Source organism: Cololabis saira, chromosome 3, assembly GCF_033807715.1.
Source record: "Cololabis saira isolate AMF1-May2022 chromosome 3, fColSai1.1, whole genome shotgun sequence".
Classification (NCBI taxonomy): domain Eukaryota; kingdom Metazoa; phylum Chordata; class Actinopteri; order Beloniformes; family Belonidae; genus Cololabis; species Cololabis saira.
The window spans coordinates 54,254,347-54,265,458 of record NC_084589.1 but is presented as its reverse complement, the minus strand read 5'-3'; the positions used below and the strand labels follow the sequence as shown (position 1 = coordinate 54,265,458).

At 48.6% G+C, this 11,112-nt stretch overlaps 1 protein-coding gene across 1 annotated transcript; it reads left to right on the top strand.

The window, feature by feature from the left end:
* Positions 1-1,302: 1,302 nt before the first annotated feature.
* Positions 1,303-8,068, top strand: LOC133440800 (protein asteroid homolog 1-like). Its single transcript, XM_061718121.1, has 7 exons — positions 1,303-1,453; positions 4,106-4,911; positions 6,038-6,343; positions 6,511-6,711; positions 7,361-7,497; positions 7,621-7,754; positions 7,794-8,068. The coding sequence occupies exons 1-7, from the start codon at positions 1,303-1,305 to the stop codon at positions 8,066-8,068; spliced, it is 2,010 nt and encodes a 669-aa protein (XP_061574105.1).
* Positions 8,069-11,112: the final 3,044 nt, after the last annotated feature.

Below are 11,112 nucleotides of genomic sequence, written 5' to 3'. Positions count from 1 at the left end.
GGTCGTGGGTTCGAATCCAGCCCGCGCACCTTTGCTGCGTGTCTTCCCCCGTTCTCTACCCCTTTCCAGTCTGCATCTCAATGAAGGGCCACTAGAGCCCAAAAAAATCTTAAAAAAAAAAAAAAAAAAACATGACAAAATTTTGCATGCAAGTCAGGCCTGGCGATAAATTTGATATTTAATGGTTTACATTAATGGGCGTGGCCTGACGGCTCAACAGCGCCCCCCGGAAAACTTTGTGCCTCAAGCCCCACAATACGGTTTGACGTACATGCACGAAAATCGGTACACACCTGTATCATGTCACAACTTAAAGAAAAGTCTCTTGGCGCCAAGCCCGAAACCGAACAGGATGTCGGCCATTTTGAATTAGTCATGTCATTTTGGCGCAATTCAATCCATTCCTTCGACAGTTAATTCAGCACGAACCGTAACGTGCACCCAGGTGTGTTATACATCCAGGGTCGGCGCCAGAGCAAATATTCAGAGGGGGCACGAGGCTTATTAGGGCGGGCACCAAATCAGTCGTGTAGGACAGCATTTTAAGGAAAAAAGTGCATTCTCACTGCTTTCCTATTAATAATCCGTCTAAAACATGTGGAGAAATCACATCACTTAGGTGGAAATAATGCAAGGAAGCGCACATTTTACTTTGACTGAAAACGTTTTAAGCCTTTTTCACATAGAGTGCGCACAGTGGCAGCCGCCGCCGGCTTTGTGTATATGCTGCCCATTGTGTATGTGCTGCGGCTCCGCGCAAGAGCGCAGGGTCTGCAGCCGAGGTCGGTGGCACGCATCACGGCGCACGCCGCTGGGTCGCCGCGGCAGCAAGGCGCAAAGCGGCTTTCACCTAGAACGAGGTTTGCGCAGCGCACGCCGGGATGGGCGTCTCTGTGAGGAGCTGTGGGATGCGAGACTGCAGGCCTATCGGGACATCAATAAAAAGGGACAAAAGTGGAGAGAAATCTCCTAGAATGTGGACATACGTGTGTGTTTAAAAGTGGTAGACATGTGATATTCTTTTGCTCTTTTAACAATAAAATGTTCATTTAAAATAAAATTTAGCATTTCCATGCCTCATATCAGGATCAATTGAATCATTTATCAATATATGGTTATGAAACTTTTTTTCGGTAACACACAACGAGGTCACATACATTTTTTTATTATATCAAGTTGATCCGTTCATGCCCCGACAGAGCGGGGGAACGGCAGGGAGCAGAGGGCTCTGCTGCGTCGGGCGCAGCGCAAAGTGGGGCGCAGGTTTTTGCGCAGAGCGAAGCGACCGGTGTACAGAGCTAGATGGCAGAGTCTAGAACTAGAAGTCAGGCTCTGTTGAAGGGGCTGACTGGACAGACTGCCACCAGGATGGCTGAGTCTGTGTTGGATGGAGAGGAGGATAGTGTAATGGAGGAGCGCTTTCGGGAAATGTGTTTGCCGCCAAAGAAGAAAGGTGAGGGGGCACAGTGACTGAAGTAAGCGGGCACTAACCCCTGGTGCCCCCCCATGGCGCCGACACTGTATACATCAAAATGTGCATCTCCATTCTGCGACAACACGCATTACTTTTCTCTTTCAAAAGCGTTACCGTGGTGACGCTAGACGCGAAAAAGCGCGCACACCCTTCATCTGATTGGTTCAGACAGAAAAAACTTTGCGCCTCAAGCCCCATAATACGGTTTGACGTACATGCACGAAAATCGGTACACACCTGTATCATGTCGCAACTTAAAGAAAAGTCTCTTGGCACCATGGCCGAAACCGAACAGGAAGTCGGCCATTTTGAACATTCTGAATTAATCGCGTAATTTTGGAGCAATATGAGCCATTCCGAGAATTAATACGGCCCGAACCGTAACGTGCACCCAGGTGTGTTATACATCAAAATGTGCGTCTCCATCCTGCGACTACGCGCATTACTTTTCTCTTTCAAAAGTGTTACCGTGGCGACGCTAGACGCCAAAAAGCGCGCCCCCCTTCATCTGATTGGTCCATATTTGATAGTTCTCCAAAATTCACAAAATTTTGCACCAAGCCAGGCCTGGTGATAAATTTGATATTTCATGGTTTGCATTAATGGGCGTGGCCTAACGGCTCAACAGCGCCCCCTAGAATACTTTTCTCTGCCATAACTTTTGAAAGGTTTGACATAGAGAGTCGTGGGTGGCGTCATGGGACTCTGTAATGAGTCCTTGAGCTTCTTTGGCCTTAATTAGCCCCGCCCCTTCTTCTGATTAGTTGTCCCGATTTTCTGCTGTAACTTTTGAATGGTTTGATATAGGTAGTCGTGGGTGGTGTCGTTTCTGATATGCTTATGGGGGGCTGTGGCCATGAGTGCGAGGGCCCGTTCATCGCTGCTTGCAGCTTTAATTTTGTTTTGTTTTCCTTCAAGTTTTAGACATGTGACAAGCAAATGAGCGATAGGAACTTTTGTTGTTATCGGTTGGACCACTTTGCAGCGGGACTGCATTGCACTTGACTTATTTACGTTTGATGCTGAAACCTGAAACTGGAGTATAAAGATGGATATCTGGCTAGCACCAGGGGGAATTAAAAAGTTCGGAGGTGGGCCGCGAACATTTTTGAGACGTAAAAGTGGGCCCTGAGTTGGAAAAGGTTGGGAACCGCTGATCTAGGGCACTTGGCCCAGGTGCCTGTCCCAATACCCCCACTCCCCCTTGTTTTCATCCCTACCCTGATCAGGAAGCTGAGAGCCAAAAGCTGTTTTAATTTCAGCTGTAGCACTGTTATGGCGCTTTATTAAGTTTTAATGTTTTTTCAGGCGTAAAAGTAACCTTTAAGATCCGCAACCTGGGCTCAGTTTATCCAAATAACGCCTGTTAAGAAATTTGACTCGACGTTTTCGGAGATGAGAAGAGCCGCCGCCCCCGGGGAGCAGCAGCAGCTGTTACCATGGTAACAGCAGCAGCAGCAGCAGCTCACAGCCCGAGATCAGACGTGATCGCTGGGTCAAGCTGCTCCGTCGTCCCGGGAGAGAAACCTGCATCTCTGTGGAGAATTACATTGGCTGAAATAAATCATTTAGGAAGATGTTGGTTTAATAGATGAAATCTAACAGTTGTAGCTACGCCTGTTAAGAAATTTGCTCCGAAATTTCAAGATTTCTGCCTGCCGGCTCCGGAGCTGATTTATGGTTTCGCGTTAAATCGACGCAGAGCCTATGGCGTAGGTTACGTAACCTACGCCGTAGGCTCTGTGTTGATGTAACGCGGAACCATAAATCCCTTTATTCTGGCGTGATCTTCGGCAACTTTATCTGAAAGTGTGTAAATTACCCAGATAACAGCTGGATTACTTTGTGGTTTCTGAAAACTATTATATCAGAAACATCCAAAACAAATCTGACGAGTCACAGGATTATTTCTCTCTATTTCTCACAAAAAAATGCCTGCTCCCTTGGTCACAATCTGAGACGAGTCTGCCTGTTTGCCCTCGGTCGGCGAGTCAAATCGACGCAGAGCCTACGGCGTAGTTTACGTAGCCTACGGCGTAGGTTACGTAACCTACGGCGTAGGCTACGTAGCCTACGGCGTAGTTTACGTAGTATTTTTTTTATGATAGAACCTTTTCTGTGATGATTGGTGACTCCTGTTCCTCTAGTGTTTCTCTCTCTTGCGGGGGCCCGCAAGGTTCTATTCTTGGTCCAAATCTTTTCTCTCTATACATGTTACCACTTGGGTCTATTATAGCCAGGCACAATCTATCATTTCACTGATACGCAGATGATCTGTAAATCTATCTGCCATTGAAGCCCAGAACTTCCTGCACTTAAACCAGGACAAGACAGAGAGCCTTATGTTTGGGGAAACTGACGACTAGCTTTGGCGCCTTGTCCTTGTCTTTCAGTCCTTATGTCAGAAATCTGTTTGTGATTTGATCGTTTTTCATAATTTGACAAACAAGTTGATAACGTTGTTAGGACAACGCTGGGGTGACCGAGCCTTTTCAATTTTTTGCTATGTCTCATGATTGTATGTTGTATTCCTGTTTTATTCTGTAAAGCACTTTGGCTCATCTAGAGGTGGCTGTAAAGGGCTATAGAAATAAAGTACATTTACATTTACATGATACGTGTTGTTGCCAGGTTTGGACCAGAATCGCGGTGGGGAGTATGCATCGTTTCAAGAACTCATCGAGAGGTTCATCTCAGCGCTCAGGACCTGCGAGGTCCAGCCGTTCGTGGTTCTGGACGGAGGTTCAGACCCCACAGACAGGAAGCTGGAAACGGTGACGAAGACAGCTCAGAATTTAATCCAGAGAGCCTACCAGGCAGCGGAGACCGGTAAGAGCAAGCGAATCCTCCCACAGATGGCCAAGAAGGTCTTCAAACAGACTCTGGCCCGACTGCAGGTTCCGGTGGCCCAGTGCTTCGGGGAGGCCGACCAGGAGCTAGCTGCCCTCGCTGCTGAATGGAACTGCCCTGTGCTTTCCAACGACGGGGACTTCTTCATCTTTGACCTCCCTGCAGGGTTTCTGCCCATCACTCACTTCCGCTGGTGGGAGGTGAAGGGCGGCCCGCGGAGCTACATCCCCTGTAAGAGCTACAGAACCTCCAGCTTCTGCATCGTCTTCCAGATCGAGCCCCAGCTCCTGCCCACCTTCGCCGCTTTGGCCGGTAACGACTACGTGAAGCTGAAGACGGTCAGCTGGACTCAGTTTGCCCCGGGTAGAAGCAAGGCCCCGAGTCGCCTGGAGGGGCTGCTCTGCTGGCTGAGGGACTTCCAGAAGTCTGAGGACGCCGTGGCGGCGGCGCTGGGGCTGATGGGAGATCTGGACACGAAGAGGAGAGAAGAGATCCAGAAAGGACTGTCTGAGGGGATGAAGGAGTACAAACGTCGTCAGAGTTGCCTAAAACAGTTCTTCGACCACGGGGTGCCTCCCCCGTTCCAGGTAATGATCCAAAACTTGCTACGGATATGAGAACACGTCATTTTGTCATTTGTCAAGGCGTTGAGATGAGGGAGGTGTGGTTATCAGCAAGTGTGAGCGGTAAGTCCGTGAACTTCGCCCCAGAGCTGCTCCTCAGCCATTGTCCTTGATGTTATCAGACGGCTCGGTCAGTTCTGAAAACAGGTCCACAGATGTTCGTGGGAGAGGGAAGGGTTAGTGGGGGCAGGTTCCCTTGTTTACATTCCACCAGGGAGATTGTGACTGGAGTGATCGGCCATACCGCTCTGTCAAGTCAGATTATAGAATCAACAATTGTATTGAAAGAACAGACAGACTCAGTAATTTTCTGTCTGCCTTCAGTCTCTGGTTCATCAATGGCGACTCCAATCAGACGAATTTGTGATCAATTCCCGCCAAGCCGAGCTTCCAACTTCTCCAAGGTCTTATCCATCTTGCCAATGAGCTCAAAGACCGCCGCCAGCCTGCGATTCTGTTCAAGAATCGCATCCAGCTTCCGGCTTGGCTCCCCCAACGTTAAAGTCTGAGTGTTGATCGACGTGCTTATCCCCTCAGCCACGTCCGGCAGCTCTGAAAGAGCCAAAACAGCTGTCGACGACTTACGCGTTTGTCGGTGGGGCCCTGGCCCGGCTCGGAGGGCCGGCCCCCTTCAACTGGATGGCCGGCGGGGGAGCGTGGGCGTCCTTCCAGGTGCTGGTCCTGCCTCCTGGCTTCGGCCTCCGCTCCCCTTCCTTCCCCCCCTACACGATTCATACGCACATAGGCGAAGGGGCGGGGGGTCATTGGGGGGACATTGTCCCGCGTGGCCCGGCACTCCCCGAGAAACATATTTAATTGACCATTAGTGACAATCAAATTATCATATTATATTATATAGCCTAATTTATTTATTTTTTTGACAACATTGAGACCCCCCCTAAATTTGGCTTTTGAGTCCTTCAGGGGGGCTCAAGGGTTAATCGGGGGGGTCCGACCCCCGAACCCCCCCTCTGTTCTCAGCCTCCCAGGGAAGTCTACGCCAGGGTACTGGAGAGGAGAATACGGCCGATAGTCAAACCTACCAACTACCGACTACATTGGGGGTGTTTTAAACTGTTGTCTCCCGCAGGGATCTGGTCTTGTTCCAGACTGGGCCCGTCTGGCTCTGGTTCAGACCCGGCTGACCTCGGACATCCTGGACGTGCTGCAGCTGCAGAGGATTTCACTGGGCTTCGCCGTGGAGCCCCGGGACCGCCCCAGCGTGTATGTGATCTCCAGGCCGATCCGGCAGGTGATGTACGGGCTGCTGTTGGGCGGAGAGGCGTCGCTGCAGGTGATGGAGCGAGACCGGGACGGTTCCCACCTGATATACGTGCCGGTCCGACCAGCCTTCAGTGAAACTAGCAAGAGACTCAGACTCAGCTCGCTGCACGAGGTGACGCTTCTTTTTCCAGGTTACGCAACAAAATAACAACGTTGCACATGAATAAACAAGTGTCAGAGATTCATTTCAGCTCCTTGGAGGTTATTCTTTTGACATTTTATGATAAACGATTGAAGTTTTACCATCTCCTCATCTCTCCTGCATGGTGGCGGCGCCAGGCGGAGCCCTCTGAGCGTCTGCTGGTCCTACTGGAAGCTCTGGGTGTCACAGAGGACTCTCTGAGCCTCTTTCCCGATGAGCTGAAGCTCCCGGTGGCCGTCACCTGCTTCTGGCTGCAGACGGCTCAGCCTCCTCCAGACCAGACCCTGCTGAAGGCGCTGCTGCTGGGAATGAGCATGGGAGTCGTAACCGGACCCAAAGCAGGTAAACAGGACCGGATCAGGCAGCAAAACTGCAGTAGAGAGTTTTGCTGGGTTTGCTGGGACATGACTTCAGTTTTTTGAGTGTTGACTTGTACTTCGTGTGGGCCCGGAGGTGTCAGATGTCCAAAAGGGTTCCGTCAAGACAGTATTCTAGGATGACACCAACTTAGTGTCTTCTGATACTGGTCCAGTTATTTATATTGAACAGTATTTACCTGTGCTCTGTTGCTACTTTGTGACAAGGGTTACAGAATTGGCGAGCCAGCGAGGAGCCAGTTAATTTGAATATCCATTAGTATTATGCGACGGCCCTTAAAAAGAGTGAAGCCAGCAGCAGAGCGGACAGGGGCAAGTGGCCGCTGTCTGGGGCCGTACAGAGATTCTTTTTAGCGTGATGCTATGGCACAACATAAATGGTGCCCCGTGTGAGGCCTTCAATATACCAGCTTTGTGAAAAAGGCTCTTCGTGAAGGCATGCCGAGTGAGAATCCTTAGTAACATACAACTTCCTGTCATTCTGACTGGATAATCCCTGCAGTAACCAGCAGCCACCGGGCCGTTAACGTGGCCCGGTGGACCTCCATGTTTCTGGGTTGAGGTTCTTCAGTCGGTTCATGACGGGTGTCTCTGTTCTGCAGGGTCTCAGACGGGAAATCACCGCGGTGCAAAGAAGCCGGACGTGGGCGTGGTCTACGCCTTCAACCAATGGCAGGCCTGCCTGAAGGACAGCGTCCACCTCAACCAGCTGCTGGGCTTCCCTCTGCCGGAGCCGGAGATCGCACGGTGAGACTTTCACCAGAGCCTTTTGAAGCTCAGGCTGCCGTCGTCCGTCTGACGTGACGTTCCGTCGTCGTCACATCAGACGGACCGGCGGCCTTAAGATGAGACTTTGTTGTTGTTGTCCAGGTTGTATCAGGGAACGATGGTCCACCAGCTGGTGGACAGGATGAGGAGCGGAGGGAGGCTGAAGGGCTTCCTGATGAACGACAGGACCAGCGTGGATCAGTACCACAGGATGCTATCTGTGGTCCAGTTACACGGTAGCGCAGCTCCGGCGGCCCGGGAGAACCAGCAGAGAGTGGCGGCCCGACAGAACCAGCAGAGAGAGGCGGCCCGGGAGAACCAGTCGGTGCTGCCACCGGACCTCGGCGCCGACCTGGAGAAGCTGTTCCTGCAGGACGGCCATGAAGAGGCTGAAACCGAAGCGAAGAGTGCGATCAAAGTGGAAGAGGAGCTGCGACTGGTGGACCGGCTGTCGGTCAGAACGCGATACAGAACCAAGGGGAGACGGAACCGGTGCAACAAACCAGAACTGGCTCGGAAGGAGGACCGTCGGGGAACGGACCTCCTCTGATGGAGAAGGTTCTGATCAAGAATCTAGGGATCCCCCGATACTGATACTGGTATCAGTATCGGGGGATCCCTAGATCTCGTTTTGGTCAACGACAATGAAATTTTAGCAGAGTTTTTATTTTCTAATCTACATTTTAGTCTGGTTTTTATTGCTCTACGATATTGCATTATATATTTAATTATCGTTATCGTCACATGACCAGCATTTTCGTCTTGTTTTCCTCAGGTGATAAAAGTTTGTTGACGACGATATTTAGTCATAACTTTCCTCCTAACGAGTTTTGAATATGAATCTTTAAGAAACACCAAGACAACCGTTCCAGACTCTCCACATTCTTGAGGTCTCTTGTCACAGCTTATGCAGATGATTCCCAGATCTACGTTGAACTCTCATGATTAGGATTAGGGATGCCCCGATACCGATACCGGGCTGCTCTCATATACTCGTACTCGCAAAAATTCTCCGATACCACGCACCAATACAGCTTCATTGTTGTTGTAGTTACTGGTTAGTGACTCTAGGGGGCGATGGGGAGCCGCCCCTCAGCAGTGTGGACTTTTTATTTACACAGAAAGATTTTTTTTGTTTAAAAAAGTTATTCCACTCATTTTATTTATTTTTATTGAATTTATCTGTCGCAAATAAAACCTGTCTTCCAATTCATTGCATTTTTAGCCTAATTATTTTTGTGGTAGAAGTATCGTATCGGTACTCGGTATCCGCAAGTACACAAATTAAAATAATCGTACTCGGTGTGAGAAAAATGGTATCGGGGCATCCCTACAAGAATCTATTATCTTTACTGTGGTCAGTTTTTACTGGTTTATGAGGAAAGTTCAGGTTCTGGTTGTCCGGTTTAGAAGAATCTTTTTGTCCAGAATAAAAAAGAGCGAAGACAACGACCCATAACTATTTTCTTCTCTGGTAAAAACACCCCTGCACCGCGGCTTTAGGAGAAAAAGACGCTACAGAGTCGGGATGCAGCGGCTCAGAAGAGCAGTGGAATACGTGCTGATCTCCCTAATTTGAAGCCTTTTATAATAATTGTAAAAAGAATTTCACTTATCACGGGTTCTTTTTGTTACGTCACTGCTGCGAAAAACCAGGGATTTCTGTAATGACAATATCTCCACTCTGTGAAACTCTCCTTCTCTTGGCTCATGACCGTCATGTTTCTGAATAAACACTACGTTTCCTCCGGTCTCCACGTGTAGGGAAAAAAAAGCTTCACTGTCTAGAAATAACGGAGTAACGCACCGTTTGGTAATTAAGTTACTGAATTTAAAAAGTAATGCGTTAGAGTATTAGTTACCGCAAAACTAACAGTGTTAATGTAACGCGTTACTAAATAACGCGTTAGTTCCAACACTGCTAGCTACGGACCGGCCTCCTCCACGATCGTGACTGAAGAAGCGTCTGCAGCTGCAACCAGTGGCCCACGAGGTTCTGAGCCGAACCAGGGACCCCGCAACCTCGACCTGAACGCCTTTGGACCGACCTGGAGCTGAAGGAAACCAGCTGCTGTACCCATAATGCACCACTCATCCACACGAAGACGAGGAGAGGAGAGAGAGAAGCTCTTTATCAGGACCACCTGCTGAGCGTAACCACCTTTGTTCACCAAGGAACCCCGACCAGCCGGACCAAACCACCTTTTCTTCACTTCCAAAAATCCAGTAAGACTCTTGTGGCAGGAGAGTCTGCTGAAACACGTCTGGGTGAGAATAAAAGCCAACAATTTCTCCACTAAACCCCGTGTCCTCTTTCCTGTTGCTGACCCCGGTAGCACGAGTCGGCTACAGATGTTTGTGAAGATAAAGTTGTACAGGTTCCTCACATCCCTCTGTGTCGGTATATATATTAGGGCTGGGCGATATGGCCTTTTATTAATATCTCTATATTTTTAGGGCATGTCACGATACACGATATATATCTCGATATTTTGCCTTAGCCTTGAATTAACATTTTGATGCTACAATCACACCAGTATGATGATTCTATACGTCTACATTAAAACATTCTTGTTCATACTGCATTAATATATGCTCATTTTAAACTTTCAAATAAGTCAAATTTACCAAAACTGTATTTATTAAAGTTACTAATCAGTGAGTGGCACAAACATAAAAAGTGTCATTTCAAAACAGAAAGTGCACATTGCATCTCTCTGACTCCCCGTCTGAAGAATCTGCTAGGAACATGTTCTGGTCCTGGTTTTACCAGGTTTTTACCAGGTTTTACCTGGATCAGCTGCTTTGAGGAGGAGGAGCCTTTAGAGCAGCTTTATATTCGGACTATTGTAGGTGTAGGGACTGCAATGTTTCATCCTCTCCTCCTTTATTTTGCATCGCTTTCACTTACTTTTAGGAATATGACGTCATATAGTCTTGTTTGACTTTGTTTCGATGATAGTGATTGATTTCATGTGGCCACATTTAAAGGGAAAGTTCGGTTTTTTACAACCTGGACCTTATTTCTGGCATTTTTTATGGTCGTATACTCACCCAGGCAAGTTAAATCAAATACTGTTAGTTTACATGAGTTCAGAGGTCTTGTCAGAGGTCTTGTTTACAAACTGATTTGTTACACACACAGCCCCGGATGTAGACAACAGGTCCTGGAAGCAGATCTAGTGATTCATAAAAAAAAAGGAAGAGTTTCGCGGCAATCATGTGTTATTTAGACGCTGCATCGTCTGTGTCCCGCTGTGCCCCGTTCACTACCGTTATATGGAGAAGCGGCTCGCACAAAACTCCTAATATCTTCCGAAGGACTCCAAATGACACCAAACACCTCTGGGTGAGTATACGACCATAAAAAATGCCAGAAATAAGGTCCAGGTTGTAAAAAAACGAACTTTCCCTTTAAGCAACACTAGGAGATGTTTCTCAGTTCTGGAAGAGAAAGGCATGAATTATGGTTCCGCGTTAAATCAACGGGTAGGGTACGCGGCGACGCGCACTTTCGCCGTAGACTCTGCGTTGGTGTAACGCGGAACCATAAATCCGCCTAAAGGCTCGGCTGCGCGTGTCACACAGAGCGCC